The sequence below is a fragment of the Apaloderma vittatum genome, unplaced genomic scaffold, assembly GCF_000703405.1.
Source record: "Apaloderma vittatum isolate BGI_N311 unplaced genomic scaffold, ASM70340v1 scaffold15209, whole genome shotgun sequence".
NCBI lineage: Eukaryota > Metazoa > Chordata > Aves > Trogoniformes > Trogonidae > Apaloderma > Apaloderma vittatum.
The window spans coordinates 1-25,953 of NW_009733655.1; the positions used below are offsets into that span (position 1 = coordinate 1).

At 42.8% G+C, this 25,953-nt stretch overlaps 2 protein-coding genes across 2 annotated transcripts; one reads left to right on the top strand and one right to left on the bottom strand.

The window, feature by feature from the left end:
* The first annotated feature begins 3,629 nt into the window (after positions 1-3,629).
* On the top strand, positions 3,630-5,932 carry LOC104278885 (suppressor of G2 allele of SKP1 homolog). The gene is made up of 3 exons (XM_009875998.1): positions 3,630-3,731; positions 4,571-4,752; positions 5,389-5,932. Exons 1-3 carry the CDS (start codon positions 3,653-3,655, stop codon positions 5,488-5,490), a joined length of 363 nt encoding a protein of 120 aa, XP_009874300.1. The 5' UTR covers positions 3,630-3,652; the 3' UTR covers positions 5,491-5,932.
* A 7,109-nt stretch (positions 5,933-13,041) lies between these two features.
* LECT1 (leukocyte cell derived chemotaxin 1) lies at positions 13,042-23,589 on the bottom strand (the record flags this gene model as incomplete). The annotated part of the gene is made up of 5 exons (XM_009875999.1): positions 13,042-13,257; positions 15,546-15,748; positions 17,012-17,165; positions 20,732-20,845; positions 23,449-23,589. Coding segments are annotated over 5 exons (828 nt in total), but the record flags the coding sequence as incomplete, so codon positions are not given.
* Between the last annotated feature and the right edge of the window lie 2,364 nt (positions 23,590-25,953).

The following is a 25,953-nucleotide window of genomic DNA, read 5'->3' on the forward strand; positions in this document are numbered from 1 at the left end:
CTGGAACATGGGAGGTTCCACAAAAACATTAAAAAATACTTTTTTCCTGTGAGGGTGACAGAGCACTGGCACAGGCTGCCCAGGGAGGTTGTGGAGTCTCCTTCTCTGGAGACATTCAAAACCCGCCTGGACGCGTTCCTGTGTGACCTACTGTAGGTGATCCTGCTCTGGCAGGGGGGCTGGACTAGATGATCTTTCAAGGTCTCTTCCAACCCCTGACATTCTGTGGTTCTGTGATTGCTATGTGGGAGCTTTTCATCCATTTGGAGTCCTGTCTCCAGTTTTGGGCTTCCCAATGCAAGTGAAGCCCTGACATAGGAGAGCGAGTCCAAGCGAACGAGAAGGCTGGGTGGATGCAGGGCACCGGCTACAAGGAGAGGCTGAGGAACGAAGCTTATCCTGAAGTGGCACACAAAGCATTTAATTTGCAATGAAATTTTCCAATCCCTTACTCTAAAGTTGGCGCAAGGCACGCAGGCATATGTTTTATGAAATATAAATGTTAAATCAAAGCAGTTGGCAAAGTGTTGATGTATTCCTCTTGCCGGAGCATTGAATTTTGTTTCAAAGGAGAGGAAGAAGCTAGCAGTACTTGTCTGTTAGATATGACACAAGTGTCTGTGCTGATACGTTCTTTTTCTGTGTGATAGCTATCAGTATCTGCTTAAAAACGGTCATTAAAATGCATTTATTGCCATTTGTGCACATAATTGGGATTTGCAAAGTTGCTTCTCCTCAGATCAAATAAAGCTCTCAAGTTGAAGAAATACACGCCTTCACAAGCAGAATTTTCTGGCTTTGTACTTTTGGAAAATGTGATTGTATAATGGTGCGAAGCTAATGATTTCCCAAGTTTTGCTCCTGCCTGCCACTTTGCCTAATGAGTAACTTCAATTGAAGTGGATGGAGTAGATGGGATAGAGGTTTAATCATGTCAGAAATACGTTCTGTCTCAGTTCTTCAGCTGTCTGTACTTCTGGCTTGGCAGGGTTGAAATGGTTTAGATGTAAGAAATCTGCATCTTACGCTGGGAATTAGTTTGTAGCATTTCCTTGGGGATGTTTGTCATGTAGCGCTGGCTTAGGGACAGTTTCAGAGAGGAAAGTGTAAGAGCTAGCAGATTAAAAAATGGGAGGGGGATTACTGGAGCAGCAAAGATTTTTTTTTTTTTTTCCTTGTTTTTGTGCGTGGGCAGAGTCCTCTAATGAATAGCCAAAGGTCTTTGTAAGGGTTCTTTGAGGAGGATTGCATTCTGAGAAGGAAAAAGTCTGTGTTTAGTAGCTCACATCAAGCGTTTTGTTGCATCAGAGGTCATTCGTGGTGTGGAGGATATAGTCTGTATTTGACATGCTGAAAGATACTGGTGGAAAACCTGAAGTGTGAGGGTAAGAGGAGATAACGGAAGAAACAGGAGAGAAATTGAAGAGGTATAGTGTTGAGCAGTCTCATTATCGAGCATTTACTCCTTTTTTTTTCTTTGATTTTTTTCCTTTTCAAAGAGAACATATGGGGGCGATGCTGATAAGCAGGGTACAAAACCTTAAAAAATTAAGACTTCCTTCCCATAAATGTGGAGCTGAATTGATAATACCAGTTCCTCAGGTTGAGAAGAACTATATAACAAGTAAAGGAGAGACAAGTCATTTTAAATTAGTACTCACATGTCACTTTAACTAATTAGTGCCTTTGCAAGTGTCTAATTAACTTAAATGTTTGACTCACGAGATCCAAATACATTTGGAGGAAAAAACACAACACCCTGCTAGTTCTGGCACTCGTTGTTTGTCTTATATGTAGATACACAAATATTTTTGGCTTCCTTAAGCTAATCACAGAGTGTTAGGTTTATGAATGTAGGTGTTCAAAAGGAACTTTAAGGTTGTAGTTCACAAGGTGTTTTTAGAAGAGTCCAGTGGAGGAAGCTTTGCTGACTTCTTCCATTTTACCGATGACTAGTTATTGGCACAGTTTCAATGTCCTTTCTGAATAGTTTCAACAGAAATATCTGCATCCTTACAGACTGCGATATTAAACTGAAATACTGGTCTTTTTTACGACTAGTAGGGTGAGCAACTGGAGTAATCCAGTATTTTTAATTTTATTTGATTATTTTTGGATCTGTGACTTTCACTGTCTTAGAAACTGACGCTCTGATGCTTAATTTGTGACTTGTAAAGTTGCTAAAACATTGGAAATCCAAGAGACACGGCGAGTGGGAAGTCAAGTATATGTGGGTGTTGGACTTGAAAACGTACGGAAATTCTCTCCTGCCTGGAAGGGCATTCCGTGCTTCATGTCTTGTACTAACTGAGAAACAAAAAGTTTAAGTTAGTGGTGGAAAATAAGTATTTAAACTTGTCTAGAGAAATGCTAGCTTCCCCTGGAAGGGGTGGGGGCAGGGGAGAAGAAGAAGCAATCATGATTGAATATTCTGATTCTTAAAATGCAGCATGATTGCAAATGTGGCAGCTTGGAAACTTAAATGAGGTAATTTCTTTCAGAAGGTCCCTCGGTCTGTTGCTTAGCCCTAACTGATTTGAAGACTGGATTAAATAAAGTTCAAATTTCAGATGGTGGTGATGCTGTGCAAGGAGCTCGCTGTCGGAATCTCTGGAGTGGGCCCTCACAGTGGTGCTTTTGTTCTTGGGTCTGCAGGGATCCCCAGGTTACAGTGGCTTTGGATAGAACTAAGAACTGGCTTCTGCTGAGCCGTTGGCAAATGAGGGACTGCTGAAGCTCAGCAAGCATTGATTGCAGTTAACTAATAGCATCGGGTGAACCCTGTGACATTTTCTGGAGTGAGTTTGTCGTTTGGAGTGGCGTTAGACAATCCTTGGTTTGCAGATGTTGTTGTTTTTGCAACTTCGTAACCCTGTAACCAAAGGAGAAGGTTAATTATGAGAAAACATTTCAGTGTGGTTGTCTAAAGGGATTATGTGTAGTTGCGAATAGGGCACGACATACTTCACTTAATTTTGTTTCTCCTATGATAATTGCAACCATATTCATTTTTAATTGCCAGTTTTGTCAACGAATACTAGACAGTTTTCTCCATGGCAGTGTTTGTTCATTGAACCAAATGAATACAGCTTCTGAATTTCTCCAGTGGGAAGATCTGCATAGTCCCAGGGAGTTTCTCTGGTTTGTGTACTACACATCAAATATGAATATTTTTTTTTTTGGTGGAAGAAATGTAAACCTAGATAAAGTTAGATTTTGTAGTTCTTCCAATTATTAGAGCTGACTGGTAAGAAAGGGACACTGGAAAGATAATACCTTGGTGCCTGGCAGCGTAGAGACATTGAGACTGATCGTTTCGTTTGGGATACCATAATTTACACAAAGAATCGAGAGAACAGTAAGCAAAAGAAAGCAAAGTGATACTAAACAAATGGGTAAAGGTCTCACACAAGAGCTGTGCAGCCACGTAAGAGCATGATTGACATGTAACCTGAACTCGCATAACTTCATCTTGCCAGGTAGGTAAATTCTGATGAAATGCTGTCTTCGTATTAGAGACTGTGTTTCTAAAACCAAATCTGTTAATTTTCTTACTGCTACAGGATCAAACTACTTTGAAACTATTTGGCAGTACTGTTTGCCATCTGGCTTCAGTTGTCCTTTGTATTGTGTTTTGTAGGTTGAGATAAAAATGAAGAAGCCAGAGGCCGTCAGATGGGAGAAGCTGGAGGGCCAGGGAGATTCTCCAAAGTTAAAGCAATTTACACCAGGTTTGTTCTCTGAACTATTTAAGTGTTAAGTGTTTTCTTTGTATTAAGTTACTTGCAGTTAGTGATAGTATTTTTGTGTTAAATATCGTTAATAAAGTCACAGCTTCATATTTACAAGGAAAAGCCTAGTGGTCTTGGTTTTACTGCCTAGAATTGACAGAAAAGGTCTGCAGGCCATTACTATAACTTAGATATTAATCTGGTGGGTTGTTAAAGCTTGTCATTAATTCCTCTGGGCTTATCTGTTTGGCTCTCTGGTTTGGTCACTGTTTTACAGTTCTGTGTAATGTTGTGCCTCTGTTGTTGCTTTGTATAATCAAGTATTATTTACTGAAACATTCCATCTCTCTTGGAGAGTAATGCTTGTGCAGTTTTTCAAGACAGATTAACAATACATCTCTGAGACAATTTCCTCATTTATTGATTTCAAATGCTGTTTGAAATTTTGCGCAAATTTTCTTGTGGCTCTAGGCTGCTGTTTCTTTTTTATTATTATTATTTTCTTACTGTCAGCTGGTATCTCCTGCCTCGTTTTGACTTTAATTATCTATGTTGCAGTTGTCCAGCATTTTGTTGTTGTTGTTGGCTACAAAATTGTGTAACTCTGTTTACTTAAAAGTAAACTTCTTGCAGCTGCTGAATGTAGTCTCTAGAATTTCTTAGTTTCCTTTATTTTTGTTACTGCAATGCTTATATCGGTAAGGAGGAATCCATTTGCATTTTCAAATTTATGTTCCATTATAATCTCTGATTCATCAGATACACGTATGTGTCTGTGTTCTCTGCTGCTCTAAAAGTCGTGAGAAAATGCTTAGTTAACAAACACCACCTATTTTCAGATACACAGCACTTATATCCATCATCCTCTCACTATACGAGGAACTGGGACAAACTGGTAGTTGAAATCAAAGAAGAGGAGAAGAATGAGAAGTTAGAAGGAGATGCTGCTTTAAATAAACTCTTCCAGCAAATTTATTCAGATGGTACAGATGAAGTCAAACGTGCCATGAACAAATCATTTGTAAGTCTTCATTCTTTTTCTCTGAAGAAATACATAACTTCTGCATGCTGACACAATTTACTAAAGTTTGCATAAATCAGCAAGCCTCCAGCTCCCAAAACCTTGGGCCTGTAATGGATGGCCACAGTTTGGTTGGAGATATTGGTGTGACAGATCTCGCTGAAAGCTGTGACGTTGTACACTCATGCATGTGACTGAAATCCAAGGTTGTGCTTTGTCACTGGTCTCTTTGTTTCAATCGGTGTTACCTTTGAAATACAGTTTTTGGCTTGTGGAGAGCTTGAAGACTTGCCATGGGTGAAAAGATCAAATTCTTTCAAATTGTTTGTGTCTAATTCCTTTTATTTGTAGTCCTTGTAGGCAAGAACATGGCAGAGCCATCAAAAGCTTCTTGTTAATGAAGTAACATCTCATTGTGCACAGTAGTCTTAGAAGTACCGTTGGACTGAGGTTTATGAAATGATGGCTTTGTCATATTTCATTTTGTACGTACACAGAATTCCGGTGTAATTGCTACTGCATGAAGCTCGAGTTCTTCATGTTTCTTCAGAATTTCTTAATCTGCTCTAAGAAATTTGACTTTTATACTACTAGAATTCCTCTAGCAAACTAAATGAGCTTTCTCTCATCTTGCAGATGGAGTCTGGAGGCACAGTTCTGAGCACCAACTGGTCTGATGTTGGCAAAAGGAAGGTAGAAGTAAATCCTCCTGATGACATGGAATGGAAAAAATTCTAATCACGTTTTTAATCTTTTACCATCTCTGTGTTGCCATAGTCATGTACTGACCATTGTGTATGGACATAGCGTTCTTGGATTCAAAAGCACTGAATGTTCCCTTGGAAACAGGAATTGTCTTTACATTTTGCGTGCTTTAGAAATCCCTTCATCCGCAGATGTTAAAGATATACTCAAGATTGGAACCCTGTTTTCGTCACCCCTGTGAGATTTTTGGAAATTGAGTCCATCGGTCTAAATTTTCTACCACCTTTATCAGCTCTGCTCTTCGGGGATAGGGTTTTCTCTAATTGCTGGTCAGGATTATTGCCTTATGCCCGGTATTTCTGTTCAATAAATACCTTATTAGATCTTGGCAACTTTGAGTAAAAACACTTTTCAACACCAGTGTTAAAATTGTTTGCTCTTTAACTCTGCTAAATAAAACTGTAAATATAACTTTTTCTATACGGAAGCTGCTTCATTTCATTTTTAGTCATTTTGGTTTTCGATGCGGGAATCACTTAAGGCATATTGATAAGGATGTGAATATGCTGCTTTAAAAAAAGAAAGAACTGGTGCATATAGGAGCGAAACGTTCATTCAGTGAAGAGGAGGAGATTGCTGTTCTTGATGCAGACCCAAAATTTCTGCTTTTGGAGTCCTTCCACCTGGGTCATAACTGCAGTCGTATGTGATGGCAGGGACAAAGTCGGTTGGAGGTTGGAAATTTCTACAGAGAGGTGGATCCTCTGTCTGCCTTCTGTATTCAAAAAGAAGGATCTACTGCAATTGCCTGAAATTGGGAATTTGGAGATAACTAAACGTTCTGGCATTCTAGAAAACACCACAAATTGCAAATACTGGCCGCCCCTTGAAAGCTGCTTCATTTCTTGCTGACTGTCAGATGCTGCTTTGAGTTTGCCACTTTTTCTTGCATTCATTCTTCTGTAGGTTTCTCCAGATTGTTCTGTGAGTTTTCTTTGTATTTGATATTTTACTACAGTGAGAACTGGATGAGCTTCATAAAATATAGAACTATTAAAACAGGTATTCTAATAAGACTAGTGAAGCTATTACAGTAATAAACATAGGTAAAAGATGCTTGAAAACTAAGGAGGAAGAAGGAGGAATGCATTTTGTTCCTCCTGAGGACTAGGAATTTAGGTTTTGCAGTGATGCAGGGAAAGCGCAGTGGGTTTTTTCCTACTATTGGTACCGTGCCTTTGCACTAGGTAGACTTTAAATATCTCACAAATCTTAAAAACTTGTTTTCGGGTGGATGCCATAGCTGTGAACTTCAGATGTCCATGCTGGACAGCTGTAGACAATGATTGCAGTCTTGACATCACTGCAGTTTCTTGACTCTCTCAGGTCATGATTATCCTGTAGTGCAAGCTCTGGGCAGGAATTGCCTTTTGAATCACTTGTAGCTTCAGAATGGATTCATGTTTTCCAAAACTCAGATGTGATGACCTTCAGAACTGAATGTTATCCTGGTCTTCGAATACAACAAAGGGAGACGGATTGAATTTAGGAAGGGTTTTGTGTATGCCTCGCCTCTAGACTGTTACTGAGCAATGTCTGCTTCTGGAAAGAGTTTCTCAAAGGGTGTACTTGTGCCGTATTTCAGCTTCAGTGGGGAATTTCTTGCCCTTTCGAGAATTCTGAGTAGCTAGTTGCTCCATATCTAGAGCATTTGCCATCCATATGGGGTGCTAACATTGAAAGCTGACTTGATCTGGAACAGCGATTTGAACTCAATCCACCTGGATAAGTGCTTTGCTGCTCTTTATTTATGCTCTGAAAGGCATTTCTTCCTTTCTAATGTAAAAGGAAGACAAATGTCGAAGCGCTTCACTTTGTCACAAAATTGGGTTCTTGTCTCCTGGCCAGCCTTGCTTTATAAATGTCATTCAGAGCACTTAACAGCGCTTAGCAAAGACTTACTGTGGGAAAAGCTTAGATAAAAATCTCTTAAATAGAAATGAAAAAGTAATTTGAGGATGTTTTCTGCCAATCGGGTTGTTCTTACTGACTTGAAGAGAACAGAGTAGGGGTTCCTCTGTCTACTTTCACTTAGAGGAAAGCCATGGGAATATCTCGTCAGATAAGCACAGTGTATTCCTGTGTTAAGTGGGTACTGTTTCACTGCTCTGGGATTCAATTCGCTTAGCTTAAGGCAAAAAGTAGAATAAAATGCATTGCTGCTTATGTACTCTTGAGGCACATGTAATGCAAATAGAATGCTTTAGCTTCAGGCTAAAACTTGTAGCAATCAAGTGGTAGACCTCCCTGTCCATCTCAATCCTGTAAGTCAAGTTTGCAGGTTTAAACATAATTCCAGCTCATTTCTGAGCACAGACAGATAATCTGTGTTTGTTCCACCTTAAAGTTTAGGGGAACCCAATAATGGCAGCTCTTCTTACTTTACCGGGGATGGGGATTGTGGGAGGTGGGGTGTGTTGTCTTTTTTTTTTTTTTCTGGTAAAGAGGGTGCTGGATTAAAGCAGTAGGCAAAATTTCCATGTAAACTTGGGGGGAAGGCACTTGGTGAACTTTTTGAAGGCTGTATGCTTTGTTCTTGACAAAACACTTGCAGAAGGTTCCAGAAGCCCTCAGTCAAGATTAAAACAGCCGGAAGCTTGAAAGTTCAATAGAGGAGGTGAAGGTGTACCAGTGACAAAAGGAATTTTCTTCGGGACTACAGGGCGTGAGTGGAATTTGTTGCAGCACTGGCAACGAGTTGGCTGGGGGCAGAGAAGTGCCTGCACGGACAGTGTGGATGATCTTTTGTGTTCAGACTTCTCTTGAGTGGATTTTTTTTGTTTGTTTGGGTTTTTTTGTCTGTTTGTTTTCCCAAGCCTTTTGGTCACCTGTGGATCATACTGTGCAGAGGACCCAGGCAGTTTCACCCCAGTGCTCTGATTTGTAGTCCTGCTGCAAATACAGGAACGGGACAGCAAGAGGTAACAGGAGCTTTCCCGTTTAACGCTGCAGATGGGGTTACTCTGCTGCTGTTCTGTGGGTCATGGAAGATGCCCGACTGCTGTATCTTCAGGCTGCCTCTATCATCTTCAGTAGACACGCAGCGCTTGTAAAAGATGAGTTCAGCCTCTCAGAAGCAGAAGACGGTGGTGCTCCTGGTTCAGAGATGCGATCCACTCTGATGTGTCAATCAACAGTCTGTTCTTTGCCAGCTCCCGTTTTATGCTTCTCCGTGCCTTTTTTTGGTTGGTTTGTTTTGTTTGAGTTTTTGTCACTGCATGGGACAAGGGGTTTGTCTGTTCTTCACTGACGCTTTCTTGGAATCCGTTTAGTGTTTCAGTAGGGCTGAAGTGTTACATGGGAGGCAGAAGACAGATCCTCCCCCACTTCCACACCTCCCAGCTTTTTACTTTCTCAGTGTAGATACAGATAAAAGTGGAGGATGATTCCCAGATCGAAAAGGACAAAGAGGGGAAACTCAGGTTCATTGCTTGTAAATAGGGAGGAAGAGGGCTGATAGTGCAGAAAAGAGATGACTCCTGCCTTCCCATCACTGACTTTCAGTTTTTTTAACCCTGTGGCTATGTTGCTTGTTTTCCATCTCTTTTCCTCCAACCTGAATTTATCCCCTTTCTCTGCTTTAATCTGACCTGCTACACAATTACACGGGTAATGAAGTTTTAAGGACAATAGAATTGCAGTGCTTTGACTTAACATCCACCCACCATTGGTGGGAAACACCGTCTGTGACAAGTTCATCCCTCTTTCTTTCCTCTTCCACTAAACTTTGGCCAAAGGAAGGTTTTCAACTGGTTTCTTCCAGTAAGGAACATCTTCCATTCCCATCCCCCAGATGCAGACACATCATAACTTTGTTAGTGTGCCAAGCTTTATTTTTGTGGGGGCAGTGGAAAACTTGTCTTCACATTGGTGATAAGTGTTGCGCAGTAGTGAACGGGACCACTGTGGATAGTTAAGAGCTGTGGTCTGAACCACCACTGCAGGGAATATTGTTCTATCTTTTCATACCATTGGGTCATTGGTTTTATTGTCATTCCTGTGTTGCCTCAGAACATTTCCTTCAAAAATTAGATGTCGCGCTTAAATGAGATTTTCCAACCTTGCCGCAGCAAGAGATTTTTTTTTTTTAATCTTCGAATACAATATATAGGTAAATGTTATAAATATGCATAAATCAGAGAATCATGGAATTGTCAGAGTTGGAAGAGACCCCTAGAGATCATCTAGTCCAACTCCCCTGCTGAAGCAGGATCACCTAGAGCACATCACACAGAAACATGTCCAGGTGGGTTTTGGAAAGTCTCCAAAGACAGAGACTCCACAACCTCCCTGGGCAGCCTGTCCCAGTGCTCTGTCACCCTCACAGTAACAAAGTTCTTCCTCATATTTAGATAAAATTTCCTGTGTTCCATCTTGTGCCCATTGCCCCTTGTCCCGTCACTTGACACTATGGAAAGGAGTCTGGCTCCATCCTCCCTACACCCACCCTTTAGATATTTATAGACATTGACAAGGTCTTCTGTGAGCCTTTTTCAGGCTAAGGAGTCCCAGCTCTCTCAGCCTTTTCTTGTTAAGAGAGATGTTCCAGTCCCCTAGTCATCTTTGCTGCCCTCCACTGGACTCTCTGCAGCAGTTCCCTGCCTCTCTTGACCTGGGGAGCCTAGAACTGGGCACAGTATTTCAAACCTGGACTCACCAGGGCAGAATAGAGGGGGAGGATGACCTCCCTCAACCTGCTTGACACACTCTTCTTAATGCACCCCAGGATACCATTGGCCTTGGCAACAAGGGCACACAGCTGGCTCATCGGTAGCTTGCTGTCTACCAGGACTTCAAGATCTTTCTCAGGGCTGCTTTCTAGAACGTCTACCTCTAACCTCTACTGGTGCGTGGGGCTGTTCCTCCCCAGCTGCAGGACCCTACATTTGCCCTTGTTCATAGAATCACAGAATCACAGAATTGTTGAGGCTGGAAAAGACCTCTGAGATCATCAAGTCCAGCCTATGACCCAACACCATCACATCGGCCAGACCATGGCACTAAGTGCCACATCCAGCCTCTCCTTAAACACCTCCAGGGATGGTGACTCCCACCACTTCCCTGGGCAGTGCATCCCAGTGCCTGAGCACCCTCTCCATGAGGAAGTGCTTCCTGAGACCCAACCTAAACCTCCCCTGATGCAGTTTGAGGCCGTGCCCTCTGGAACCTTGTTGAACCTCATTAGGTTCCTCTGCCAAGTAAGGTTCATTTGAAAATGTTTTGTGTATCCTTTGGAAATGGCCACATAATGCCCTCTGTTGTATTTGGGCAGCAGTGTAGTTCTGGCAATTGTGCCAGTCACAGACCAGGTGATAAGCAGTTTATCTGCTTCTCTTAACCATCACCAGGGCTTTCTTGGCACGGTGTGTTGCAGAAGGGTTCTCAAAGGGTACGTGCTGTACATGACAGTTTATCCCATCCATGAGTGGGATCCTTTTTTACTTCTTAAAATGCCAATAGAAAAAAAACTGATAGAAGCCTTTTGTTTAGAAAGAGTGAATTTTGTTAAGAACATTTAGGCACAGAAATTGCCTACAAGGTAGGTTTTTCTTTTGTCTTCAGAAGGGAAATGGTTTGTGGGTTTTTTTATTGGGGAGGGACAGGGAGAAGCGGGTCATGGATTGCCTCAAGATGACCTTAGACGCAAGAGTCACATTTCCTTCTCTTTGCCTTCAATGTTTCACTTGCTGATCCCCATGTTTCCTTCGCCCTACAGTTCTTGAACTTATATATATATATATATAAAGATACAGTTACACTTTCTACACTGAAAAAAGCACAGAAAGTAATTGCCATTTTTAATGTATTTATTTAATCTGCAGTAAAAAAAAAAAAAAGGAAAACCAACTTCTACTCATATGAATGACGTACTTCTAAAACAACATAATAATCAAGGTCATTTTCATTTTAAAGAGCAGAAACTCAAATGTAACAGGCCTTGAAATCCCACTTTAAGAAGTTTTAAATTTAAATATTTCAAAGCGAGTCTGTTCCTCAGATTAAGGGAAGGTGAAGCTTACATTTAAAAAAGCTACAATAGAACAAAATACTGAATTCTGTTCTCATCTTATTCTCATTTAACACTTTGCTTTTTAGATATGCAGTTTAGCATTCCACATGAGGTTGTCTTTATTTTCTTTAAGCCACGATTATGTCAAACTAATTCCTCTTTTCTGTATGTCACGCAGTGTTAATAACATTACTAGGCTTGCAACATCTTAAGAGCTGTTTGGACACAAAAATGAATACCCCAGAAAGTGAACTTGAAGAAAAATTGGACCATTCTGTTTATAAAGTCCATGCAGATGGCTCCATAAACTCGATGGTAAGGTTCAAGATGCGTAATATGGATGAAGGCAGTGTAATACCTCTAGCTTTGTTTTTCAAAGCTAGGAATCCTAAGTCATCCTATTTTTTGTGAGTGTTTCAGCTTAGTCTCTTCCTCAGAGATTTAATATGTAATAGGATCAATCCCAATAATTGCAGTTTGCCTAAGCAAAAAAGGTGTGGTTAGAAACCCTTTTTTTTTTCCCCCCACTCCTCTTTACTTTTTTATTTTCCTTACTGGTAAGCAGTTTCTCTTGCGGGAGCGGAGGGGTTAGCTTCAGTGAAGCCAAAGGAGCTACTAGCATGAATGGCCGCTATCCATGTGGAATAAAGAGGGGTTGTAATCTTGTGTCAGAAGTGTCTAGTTCAAGGATTTATAAAGAGTGCCTGGTGTAGATTCTGAAGGGCCTTGAGACTCCTTGGTCTGCAACTGCATGTAAATACTTTTGCCGTAGTAGCTAGTGAGCAGATACTTGTTAGACACTACGGCGGTATCGTGGATACAAGATTCTCGATGCCGGCGCTTCTTTGATGTCGGGGTGCGCGAAGGGTTTTGATTCCACGGGCTGCGCGCGATCCCTTCCGCAGCCGCCTTTCCTGCCGTTTGTTTCCGATTTAACACAATGTGCGCTTTCCCGCATCCCCCGGAGCAGCTTTGTGGGAAAGGTATGCTGTAATGGGTTTATAACCATTCATGACCTGGCAACTCGGTATGAATAGCAGCGGGGAGCAACTTAACTTGTGATTTATTTAAGCAAGCTACATGGATGAAAGGTACTCCCGAGTGTACAAGTTGGGCTAGTCGCCTAATTGGATGTAAATTCTCACATGTAGCTCGGAAGGAGAGGGTTTGGTTACGAAAGGCTGAATTGGGATTGATGAGCAAGCTTTCTGGACTGCTAAACCAGTTTGTGAGCAGAGTTTAATACTGTCTTTTTTGAGGATGTCTTAGCTTTTGAATTCAGTAAGTGTTCACATACTCTTGTCATTTGTAAAGCTAGTGGAGTAGTAGCTTAAGATGTTTATTTACAGTTAGAATACCTGACCTTGCCTTTGGTGCAGTAACAACACGCTTTGATTTTTTTTTTTTTTTTTAAAAAGCCGGGATAGGTACTGCTGCTGTGGCTGTAGTCTTTTACCAGTTTGTCGGCACTGTGTTCCTGCTTATTTTGTCAAGGCTCTGATTGCTTTTTTTCCTCACACGACGCCCATGATACGAGCCACCCACCAGCTGCAGGGCATGATGATTCGGCAGGCGGTACGGCAGCCCTGGTAGTTGTAAGGCCACGGGTAGTAGCCCATGAGAGGCTCGCAAATTCTCTGGCACTGCGTGTAGCTCCGTCTGCATTCGATGCAGCACACGCCTAGGTGATCCAGCATGGGGTCAAAAGTCATCCCTTCGCCTTCCAGCTGCTGGAATGTAAAATATTAAATGTCATCCCGGTGCTCTTTATCTCAGAGAATATAGAATACACCGATGCTCCTGTTAACCCCAGAAAAAGTAAAAACTTGACATTTTGGTCCTGATGAAGTTAACAGACCTGCGCTAACTGACCTGTGCATCTTTATTATATTTTTTTTCTTTTGTCATGCTCTGTTTGGTTGAAGCATAAAATTGGTGCGGTCACCCATGTAAAATGGAAGGAAGCAACAGGGAGCTCTAACTCTGTTATTATTCTTCTACAGTCCTTGCAGAAGATCCAGCAGCAGTAAACTCCCAGGTCTGAAGTATTGGTGATGGAAAAGGTTTCACAACAGTTACCAGGGTCTTTTATGTAGATAACATCTAAACTGTATGCTGGGTTTTAATTCTGTGTTTTAATGCCTTTTACAGCATTCCGGGGAAACTACTCAGTAAGCTATTGATTAGCCTGCAGTTTTCTGAATATTTCTCCCTTGTCTTTACACCTATTCTTTTTCTTCCCCCTTTGCCACACTTAGGTGCATTGTGAACAGTGAGAGTTCTGCCTGTTCTGTACCTGCCAGTGAGGAGATACATGGAGCAAGGCGTGCACAAAATATGTAAAAGGAGGCTCTTGCTACTGCCCTCACCCTTCAAAATTCCTTTCTTCCCTTCTAGGAAAAAAGTAATCTAGGTATTTTTCTTGTTCTTTTCCCAGTAGTGTTATTTCAAGAAAAGCAGCAGCAAAGAGCAAATGTTGGAATAACAAGCTTTTTACCTGAGCCTTTTTCATTCAGAAAACTAGCAATACATCAGAAAGGTGAGGCACAGAAAGGTGTCATCTCCTGTCTGGGTTAGTACGGGATGCTAGTGACGGCTCAGTGTTGTCTGAGCCCCCACCACCCCCAGCCCCGGGATCAGGGAGGGTGTCGTTTCCTTGGGCAGGATTCATCAATTCAGATACCTGCAGCGTGAACTTCCTACACCTGAGCTCATCATCCAGACTCCACTCATAGTGGGTGAAGAGAAATAGGTCTAGGGAGGATTTCTGTCATTCTACAGGGAAGACATACAGTATAATTAATGTCCCTTTTGAATGAAATGAATCAGTCTCTAAAGAAAGCTTGGATATAGGCATCTGACATTCTCCATGTGGCCCCAGGGCCCCTCTAGCTGGAGGAATGGACCTGTGGCTGTTGTTCTGCGGCAGCTCTGATGCCATGGGCCTGGTCACGTTAGGAGCTGTGAGGAGAAGTTACATTCCAGTGCCGCTGCTGCTTTACTGACCTCGTGAGAGAGTCGGTTTGGATCCACTTTATTTGGAGTGATTAATTTAAGTTTAATTAAGGGATGTCAACTCAGCAGAATGCTGTCACAGCATAATGATCTCCTGCTGTTGCATAAATGTCAAGTCAAGGCTGGGACTTACTTCCAAAGCAGAAGGCATTTATTTTGTGACAGTGTTGTATTAAAATGACTTACTCCTGCTGTACCAAATGGTGGATGTAAATTGTCTGGCGCTGGTGCAGCAGACTGGAAGGTGCCTCCTGTACACTCAGATTTCCTGTGGCATGGCACAAGGTGTTGGGACACAGCGGGGCAGCTCCTGGGCTCTTTCCATGGGCTGCTTTGTCTCAGAGAACTGGCACAAGTTCTGCAAGTCATCCTCCACCCACTGTTGCTGTCTCTGAACAGGCCGTCCTCTCTGAATTGCTCGTGAGACTGTCGGGCTGTCGACCCCAACAGAGAAGAGGCTGAGAAAACGCATTTATTTGGCCTGACCCTAATCTCTTTGCAACTAGACACTACTACTGCTTTCATCTGTAGTAGTCACTTCTGATAGTAATTTCTTTGTGAGGACAAGGTAAGTTTCAAGCTTTTGGACTCTCTCTTTACGTTGTTGGTAAATGATGGGCTTCAGCTGTCTGATCAAGACCAGATTTCATGTGTTTTCAGCTTGTGATCCTTGTCAGATCTCTCTAGTGCTGCTTATGTATGGACCTGGAAACCTGCGAGGCATCCTGGCATCAACTTGCCTTAATCTTGCCACCTCAAGCACTTGTGCTTGTTTCAGACTGAAGCCTAATGAAAACTGGGATAAGGGAAAAGAGGACTGAAGGAGGAGGTTTTTTTGTGCTGTTTAGGTGTTTCTTAAAAAGTCTAAATTCAGAGAAAAGCTGAACAGGTGAAGACTACACCGGTAATTTTTTTTTTTTTTACGGACAAACCCCTCATTAACAGTATTACCTGTCTGCAACAGTCTCAGGCTCTAAAAGAAAATTACAGTGCAAATACTTACATTATATGGGTTGTCTGGATTAAGTGTTTGGTCGGCTTCTTGTCCCATTGGCCTGGTTTCATTAGACTGATGATCAAGCTCTTGAGTCAGCTGCATGGTGGACAACCTGGTGTTTACGTCTTCAGTAGCATCTTCCAGGTCTTCTATATCAAAGTTTGATTCTGACTGACGTTTGTTTCTCTTCATTTCTCTCCTTTGGTTACCTGAAGAAATAATCAGGAGAGGAGAATCTTATCTGCAGTGTGTCCTTGTGTTTATCCACACATTGTCTAAGGTTTCAGTGATAGATTTTTTTGAATATTAAAAAAAAAGGGGGAGGGTGGAAGGCAGAAGGAAAGACAAATCTGTGTGGTGGCAAACTTGATGACCATCCTCTTGGGAGTTACTTGCTGTCCTGTGTTGTTATCTGCAGCCAAAGTCAGTCCAAAGGGGTGTGAGATTGCCTTTCCTCCTCACCTTGCCTTCCTCTCCTTAAGGCAAAATGGATATAAAGTGATTTGTTAAGTCTTTTTGACCCACCCTCTGCTCACTGATGTTAACTCAGCAGCAGCTGCCAGCACAAGCAGGACCAGTCATACGCATCTTATTTTTTTTTAAGTGCTTTTTTGACAAACTGGTGCCCTGTTCCCAAGAGCAGCTGGTGAAGCTGGTGGACACAGCTTCTGGACAGCTTTGATATTGTTCTTTTGTTGCCAGATGGGATATGCAAGCTCATGAGAAAAGTGGAAAATATTGGCAGTTTGGATCCACAGGTGCTCTAAAATGTGGTGGGTTTTTTGGTTTGGGGTTTTTTTTCCCCCCTCTTTGAGTGTTCTAATATTGACTGGACCAAGGAGGAGTAAATCTTTTCAAGCCTTCTCCTCCCAGGCCTGGAAATCACCTGGAGAAGTTGCCATCTCCCTGGTGACTCCTGAAAACCTTTCCTAAGCTTGGCTCTGGGTGATGGGAGTACTTGTCCTGGGACTGCCCCCAGGACCTCATCAACTTTGTCCACCAGTTGCTTAGCTAAAGCATCTCATCCTTCCACTCCATTGAAATCCTCTGGAAAAGCAGGGTAGGAGACCGGACAGGCTGTGGTCCCAGATCAGGAGCTTGATACTGCCCAACTCTTGGCCAGGTATAGTGTTCCTGCTACCTGGTGTCAGCTGCCTAAACATTTTGGGGACTAGTTTAAGCCACTGTCTTGTCCTTTCACAAGAGGCTGATCTCCCTGGGTATATTTCATCTCCAAGTAAGTCACCTATGTGGGCTGTACAAATTATCTGAGGAAATACAAGTATGGAAAACGTCTACTAAGTGTGGACAAAGTGCAAACCCACAGTCTCAGCACCAGCCTGCGAATTTTGGGCAAGGGATGAAAGGATCCTGATTTCCCAGGTGTGCAAGTCTTGGTGGCAAACCTGATTCAGGGAAGGCGTTTAGATGAAAGGAGCAATAACATACTTTTCGAATAAAAGAAGTGTTACCTTTGGGATATGTCGGTCGCAGCCAGAAAATAGGAAGATCCCCACAAAGCTCTAAAATTTTGGGGCTTAGGAAACCATTATGTTTGATAGGCTCATCTGCAGCCACCCAGATAAGGGAGTTTTCGTCAAATCTCACAGGCATGATTTCATCTTCCTGCAAACAGAAGAGCATAAATCCTTCGCTGCTCAGTGAACAGTCACGTGCCTGCTTGCTGTTAATTCTTGAGCATCAAACTGTATAATTATCTGCTGCAGCTAATACTGAGCATCCTTGTGTTTCTGATAGTACTGAGCCACAGCCCGAGTAAAAGTTGCCACCACTGAAATGAATGACAAAACTACCGTCAGCTTCGCTAGGGCTAAGATTTCACCCACCTCTCTCTTGGAAGGCTTTTCCCCCATGTACAAGCACTAGGTGTCAGGGATCTTTCAGCCCAAAGGCGCCAGATTTTCAGGGCGTAGAAACTTTGAAGATTTACCACGTTCAGCAAAGCACCAATGAAATATGCCAGCTAACACCAAGACCCTAATCTTTTATCGTGCCCCGTTCTCATTTGAGGTACTCCCAAGATACAACTATATTTACAATAGGGGGGGAAATCTTGCTCAGAAGTTTTAGAAAGGATTATAGCTGGAGACCTGCTCTAGCTTCCAGTTCTAAGTCAACGTGATCAGTCTGATTAAAGGTCTCATTTGGTAAAAGCAATTCAATTGACCAAAAGCTTGAAGTGCGAGTTAAAGGAGCCTGCCTTTTTGAAGTGTACCCTGCAGGTTTTTGGTTCATATCTTCAAAGTAATGTAGGAAAATGCCAGTGATTGATTCTTTAAAGTTGTTAGTTCAAAGTATTATTTTACATAAAATGTGTTAAGTATTTTATGGTAACGGTGAAATATTAAAAGAAAACGAACTTTTGAATCATGAAAAACGGTATGATTTCAAAGTTAAAATTCTAAATTGCTTCCATAAAAGTCATCAAAACTTGTTATATAACTGACTAGATCAATTTATTCCATCATTGTTGTTCCTTTAGTGTGTTTATTGATTTCTTTTGTAGGTCTCAAGTCATTTAAGTTTGCTATCCAATCTGTCTAGCGAGAAGTGATCTTTATTTATATTCTCCCACTTAAGCTTTTATCAGCATCAGAAATATCTGAATCTAGTTTTCAGAAATAAAAATATCCTTTGTTTCTGTTTGAGATGACCCTGACTTGTGAGCAGGCAGAGTTTGGGTATCTACAAAAGGTTATTTTAATCAACCGTTTTCACAGACAGCGTTGCTTATGATATGTGTTGTAAGGAAATGGCATACGCATTCTTTCTCCTAAATACATGCGGTGTTGGAGACAGGAGTTTTTCTAGAAAAATAAATACTGCTTTGCCATTCCCATCGTACATCTAACCTGGAAAGCAGAGCAACAGTGAAAGGTTAATATTCCAATGGTAGCACTAAGTCGGCTGCTCGGTTTTGGCCCCGGTGCGTACAATTTCTTGCAGCAGGTGTGTAGGTGATGCATCTTCTGAGCAGATGCAGAGAAATCAGGATGTGGGAATCAGTTTACTGGACCCAGGTAGATTAGAAATAATTTCTGAACTATTTTAGGATAATGTCTTCAGGACTATGACTCCATTCTTAGAAAACCATGAAAAGTTGAAGCCCTGAGTTTAGGTTTAGCTAATGAAGTCAGGAAGCCTAGCCTGCCTTTAAAATAATTTAGGCAAGGTATCTGGAATTTGGGTAAGGTATCTTCCCCGTCATAGGGAAAATCTCACCAGTTTCAGGGGGCTTTGTAACATTGCTCATGTCTTGCTGATTGGATTCAGAGAGACCTTTTTCCCCCTTCATTTCAAAGGAGGTGTTCTGTAATCGCAGCATCACTGCAGGTAGGTTGCAGCCTTAATGGTGCCTCTCTCTCAGCTAATTGTATCTGCTTTTATTTTCTCAGGAGCAGGGCAAACCCTGGGGAAAGCAGGTGTTGCTCTCCTGTGCTCTCCCACCAGCATCCAGGCTCAGATGTACTCAAGTCACCAGAGTCACTCCTCTGTGAGCGATGCGTTTGGGGATCTGAGCTCTGGGAAACTCACGTTTTGCACACCTAAAGAGATGAGGATTATACAAATGTAAGGTAAGGAAAGGTTTTGACTGAGAACTGCAGCTTTTGTGTTGCTTACAATGCAGATTCTATGAAGTTTAGTTAAGGTGATGTCCTCAAATGAAGTCTGATGCCATCTAAGAAAGCAAATTCTTTGGGATTTTTAAACTATTATTTCTTCTGAGTTAGTTGGATTTTTGCAATAATCACAGAATCACAGAATTGTCAGAGTTGGAAGGGACCTTAAAGATCCTCTAGTTCCAACCCCCCTGCCATGGGCAGGGACATCCCCCACTAGATCAGGCTGCTCAGAGCCCCATCCAGCCTGGCCTTAAAAACTTCCAGGGATGGGGCTTCCACCACCTCTCTGGGCAACCTGTGCCAGTGTCTCACCATGGTCAAGAACTTATTCCTCATGTCCAGTCTGAACTGATCCATCTCTAGCTTTAATCCATTCCCCCTAGTCCTATCATTACCCAACATCCTAAAAAGCCCCTCACCAGCTTTCTTGTAGGCCCCCTTAAGATACTGCGCAACCCCCTTTATTGACTGTTTCAGAGGACTTGAGTGATGGAGTCCTTGCTTCTGCACAAGAGTGTTGATAGAAGTCCCCTGGTATCTACCACAATCCCTCTTTGCATTGACTAAAGCAGCTGCTTCTTCCATGCTCTCCCTTCCAGCCTTGTGCACAGCTTGTGCTCAGACAGATGCTCTTGCCGCTGAGGTCTCCTATGGATCTAGCAGAAACTGGTCTCTGGTTTCTCCCACTCACTAATCTGCAGCCTCTCACGATGCCCCTGCATACAGGAACACTTCTGACACCAATCTTGCTTTTCTTACACAGAATCACAGAGTTGCCCAGACTGGAAAAGACCTTCACAGTCATTGAGTTTAATCACTAACCTAACACTCACAAGTCCTCAACTAAGCCATGTCCCTAAGTGCTGTCTACACAACTCTTAAATACCTCCAGGGGGTGGGGACCCCACCACTGCCCTGGGCAACCCCTTCCAATGCCTGGCAACCCTCTCAGTCAAGAAATTCTTCCTAAATCAAATCTAAGCTTCCCTTGGCACAACTTGAGGCCATTTCCTCTTGTCCTATCACTTGTTACTTGGTTGAACAGACTGACCCCCACCTTGCTAAAACCTCCTTTAAAGTATGTGTAGAGAGCAATAAGGTCTCCCATCAACCTCCTTTTCTCTAGGCTAAAGAACCCCAGTTCTCTCAGCTGCTCCTCATTAGACATATGCTCTAGACTCTTCACCATCTTTGTTGCCCTTCTCTGGACACACTCCAGCACCTCAATGTCCTTCTTGTCATGAGGGGCCCAAAACTGATCACGGTACTTGAGATGTGGCCTCACCAGTGCCAAGTACAGGGGTAAAATCACTTCCCTGGTCCTACTGGACACACTGTTCCTGATACAGGCCAGGATGCTGTTGTCCTTCTTGGCCACCTGGGCACACTGCTGGCTCATGTTCAGCTGGCTGTCCATCAACACCCCCAAGTCCTTCTCTGCTAAGGAGCTTCCCAGTTACTCCTCCTTTTTATTTTTATTTAACTACTGCTTTAAGACTCTCTTTATAAAAAGGTTTTCTTAAAAAGTATAAATAAATTACCCCTTACCAGCTCAGATGAGAGGCTCGCTTTAGTCATAGCATCAACTTCAGGAACATGAGCTTTTGGCTGGGCTTTGATGTAACACTTTTCTCCTTCAGCAAAACGGATTCCGGTTATACCCTGCAAAAGCAGAAGGCGGGGGTTGTGAGCAGCCCTCCAGCTCTCCACCACCCCCAAAAAAGCACCTGAGCTCTGCTAAAATTGCCACTGAAGTTTTTACTCTGAAGGCTAAATCTTACTTAAAACCAGATGTAATAAAACACTCTTCCTTCATCGTTTTAGCTTTACAATTTTGGTCAAATGGGTCTATAGAAGTCTGCTTGATTTCTGAAAGATGGAGGTGGTTTATGTAAGTGCTGCCATGCCTGCCGTAGGCTACTGGGAGTAGCTCTGTTAAGGAATTAGTTGACATGATTTGAACTGTAAAATAGCACCTAACGTAGGCAGCCTCAAAATTGTGTTAGCTGCTGGGGCGGTACCCTTATGACACAGATCTACAAAAAATATGGGGACAGCTTGGTCCAATTTATATACATAAAAGCGGCTGTGACAGCAAGGGGAAGTTCGTGATGGGGAATTTGGTGCAGAAATCTGCGTGCTGGGCTTCCTTCATCTGGCCTACGAGGCAGTTGCCTAAACCATGAATATCTAGTTTTAAGCAAGAGAAGGATATTGCAGCATCTCCAGAGGGCTGCCCAGGTCTCCTGCAAGTCCTGAATTGTATCTGCCAGCACCTCGAGCACCAACAACCTGGCAGAGGAACCCTGTCTGTAGTTTCTGTGGTTTTGCTGTAGGTTTTTGGGTACCCATAAAAGAGCTCTCTTCTACGTTATGAATTTAGATACCTCCTTGGAGGTGGCAAAACTGTTTCTCGTATGGTTGCAGAAGTACCATTCAACCACCTAAACGTAACTATCTAGTGCCATTTGAGGCATGCTGGTTTTCTGCCTAGCCTCTAGCTGCCAGGGCAGGGGGATATGTGTGTCATAATGACCCCTCTCACCTGCCCCCTACAGACATCATGGGTGCCTGAGGCATCTAGTGCGGCTTGAGATGTACGATGCTGAGGCATTGGAGACTCGTCCGCTGTGCCTGCAAGTCCTATACGGCTGGACAGACACCCGTGAAAAGAAAATGACTAATTCTAAAGCAGTGAGAGCGGGGATGGTTGTGCAAGGATGGGTGCACAAGGGAATGAGGATTCGTGGTGCACCAAGCGTGCGAGAAATATCCTAATACGGCCAAATCCAAGTTTTCACCAACCATGCAATCATTTGAGCCATGCCAGTCAATCCAAAGCTGCTAATGTAAATACTTGGCTGCCAGAAACGCATCTCTTCAATTTCTTTCTTCTTTATGTGCATTCTTGGCTCAAAAACCAACTGGCAGCATCCCTCTGCTCTCACTGAGCCTGGCCCTGGCTCACTGTAATTACAAGGGGGCACCAGCCCTGGGAGGTCCCTTTAGCTGGCTGGTGGTGGAAGCTGATTTCTGACCTGCTTGTGACAGGCAGTAGTTTACCAGCCACACACGTGGAAGCAATGTGAATTCAGCTTCTCTCCAGTGGGCTAGCGCTTTTGTGCAGGTGTGGAACAGCGAAGAGAATGAGAAGAGCTCCTTGTGGGTGCTCTTTATTCTGCTGCTAATAATGTTGCTATGGTGATGTTAATGAGAGTTTCATACAGGCTGAACCACAGCTGCTGGGAAAGTCAGGGTCCTGGGTCTCCTGGCATGGATTTGTTTGTACTCGCTAAGAAGACAAGGAGCTGAATTTCCTTGCCTTGCCCGGTTGAACAAGGGCAAGGTGGCTGTTCCAGAAGTCCTGGGTAAGTCTTCTTAGCACCATAATCTTTATTTTAGGTGTTGCTTTGACTTACAGAGGACTTGACTCTGAAGTTGAGTGTTTCACACCTGAGCACATCAATTGCAGGATCTGGGCCCTATAAATAGGTTTCTGCAGCATCCTATAGATAAGCCTTTAGCACCTTGGAGGGAACCACTCTATCCAAACTGTTGAGCTCTGCTGAGCTTCAGCATCTGTTAGTCCAGTCTCTGTACTGAGCAGCCACAGCCAAGCTGCTGGAGTACCCAAATGTATTTGCTGTCATACCAAGTGGCCCAGCACCACGTGCTCGGTGCAGGGATGCCTAAGCTATGCTAAATGACTTCATCCTCTCTCCCGGGGTTGAACCCAGGCCAAACCATGGAGAGCAGCTCCCATCCTTCATCTCAGGGCAGAGCAAGCTGCCCAGGTCTAGTGCTATAAAGAGGTCTCTCCTTGGTGTGTACTTGGCTTACTGTGTTGACCCTGTGCTCCTAAAACTAGAGGAGGGGGGGAAGATGGTTTTTCCAGTTCAAATCCTATGAAATCATGCAAGGGATGTGTCACAACCTGCCAGAACATTTCTTCTATCAAGACCCCAAGTGCACATGTGGTAGCTCTGTTCAATGGTTTAAAAATGCAAAGTGTTACATGGAGCCAAATCTGATGCAGCCTAATCCATAGTGCTTCCCAGAGTGGGACCTGCTGTGGCCTGTCCTCAGAAGGCACACAGACTTTGTTTTAGAGGAAACTGCCTGTGTCACTGGGAAAGCAAGCATGTTTGTGTGGATAGCTGTGGGCTGGAACCTGAGACCAGCTAGGGTGGAGAAGTCAGGGCAGGGTGTCCTTGGAGTCCAGCACTGGAGCATGTTGCATGAAGGACAAGGGTGGTGATACTTACAATCTGAAAATCATGAACCTCCACAGCTTCTTCACTCCCGCTTCCCGTTTTGAATGTCTCTAAGTTGTTTCCAGCATCTATTTCCATTGATCCATCTTGTACTTTTCCATTAATGCTCATAGTATAGTGGACATTGTACACCTGAAATCAATAAAAGAGCAGTAGCACACATCACTAATTGCCTGTTTCCTTCCTCCTACACCAGGCCATGGGTCAATCTGTCTTACCCTTGTTCAGCTCCTAACCTTTATTCCTGTAGGTGTCTGATAACCCTCCAACAACCAACAATCCACCATTGGCATAGGCCAGCAGTGGAGGAGGTTGTCCAGAGAGGTTGTGCTGTCCCCACTCTCGAAAGTTTTCAAAGCCCAACTGGATAAAGCTCCGAGAAACCAGCTCTGATCCCACAGTGGTCCCTGCTCTGAGCAGCAGGTAGGACTAGAGATCTCCTGAGGTCCCTCCTCTAGGGAGTATTCACAGTTTTACTTTGAAAACAAGGTAGGCTGAGTCCATATCTAGGCCCACTCCAACTTGTAAACCTTGTTTTGGGTAATATTTTAGGAACCACTTCTTATTCTAGAATGATTCCCAGAGAAGAGCAGGAGTGAACATTCTCCTCTGAAGGAGGCCAACCTCTATTTATCTCTTAGGATGTTCTGCTGAGGTATAGGAAAACAGGTTCCTCTTGAATATGAACATGCTTCCTGGCTTGTAATGGATGTGAACTTTGTTTAAATTGGATGTGAAGTTGTATAGACTCGTATTTTCCTTGTCAGCGTATTTGCTCTTATCCTATTTTCAATGAGGAAAGCGGCAGCGTGGTTTGAATTTGCTGGAGGACCACAATCTGTGGAAGGATTTTGTGATTTTCTTGTGCAGCTCTGCTAAAAGTGCTGCACAAGCAGTTTACTTTTGGTCTTAAAAAAGCCTTACAGCATTTTAATGAAAAATTTACACTGACAGCTAGAGACAAATTTCTTCTTCTCTCACCTTCTCTCAGGAAAGTCTAAGGTGCTAAAGATTTATGGTTCCTCAGTTACACAAATTCAGTCCCATATTCTCTGCTGTCTGGGACTCCTGCTGAGCGTGGTCTGTAAAACCAGACCAATGTACATGGTCTCTCCTGCTAGGGGCTGAGCTACAGCCGAGACTTTGTTACCTCTGTCAGCTATGGGAGGATTTAAGATTTAAATAATATATAAAAAAATAAAGCCTTAATTTTTTTTTATGAATTACCCTAAATGTAAATTTTACAGTTGCTTTCTAAACATTTGCAACTCAAATGTATTTTTTGGGGTTTGAAGGCAGCTTGGAAAAATAACCCTAAGCTTTCCCAGTGTCTTTTCCTGGAGATCAACTGGGAAGCTTAATCACAACCATGAATGTGACGCATTTTGCGAACCAGAATTTAGATTACAGGATCAATTTAAAAAAATATGAAAAGGAAAAAAAAAAACAAACAAACAAAAAGCTTTGTCCTGTACTTGGTGAGAACTTAATGTGCTGTATCCCCTCCTGTTTACTTACCCATTCCTGTCCCTCTCCCTTTTCAAAAGCCTAGAGAAGCAGATGGCTCTTACAGCACATGGCAGAGGTGAGAAACATGTCCTGTCTTTTTAATGTAAAACCTTATACTTTCTTTCTGCTTATCTGAATTATTCCGACGTGCACGGGTGTGTCCTGCCAGGAAACCCCTGCTCTGACTGCTGGGATTCACACAAGGCTCTCCTTGATGGGGACCGGCGTGTGGCTGGAGGCAGTACAAAACTTCTTCAAAAGTAAATTCAAAGATACTAATTGCATTTATGAAGCAAGTTACATTAACATGTGCACCGTCGTATTTTGAGTACGTTTTAACCCAAAATTTTATGTAAACAGGAAGAAAAGTCAATATATAAACATGTTTTAATGCTTCAAAATTTGGTTCTTAAACCAATCAGCAGCTTCTCACTGTTGTTCTTTGCATACAGAGTGTTTCATGTGCCCCAGAAAAATGTAAACACTTAAATTTACCATGACTTCAAAAATTGTTCCACAGCTGCTAACCATGAATGCCCATGTGTACATGCAGTCATACAAACCACTAGAGTGAAATAAAGGTGCCTGTTAATGGGTTAAATATAGCATTACATATTTGAGGGTCCAGGTAGAATCCGGACCAAGAATGCAGATGATGTGAAAAAGCAATTTACACATTTCAATGCTTTTTTTTGTCCTGGAAGCTGGAGTTTGTCCAGGATGTGAATCCCCGGGGACTTGTTGGGGTTTGAGTTCGCTGAGGATTTGTGAGCAGAAATCAATGCAGCGTCTGTGCTCTCAAAGATACGTTTCGTGTTCATTAAGAAACGTGCTTCCCAACAGCCAGAAAAGATAATGAGTTTGGGGTTTAGGCATTTTTTTTTTTAAGTATGGAAAATACTTGCTTAAAGACTTCTTTATCGACCACGCAAGAAGACTTTCCAGTCCGTGCCTCCCCCTGCCTTACACGCAACCCCCTCAAACCCC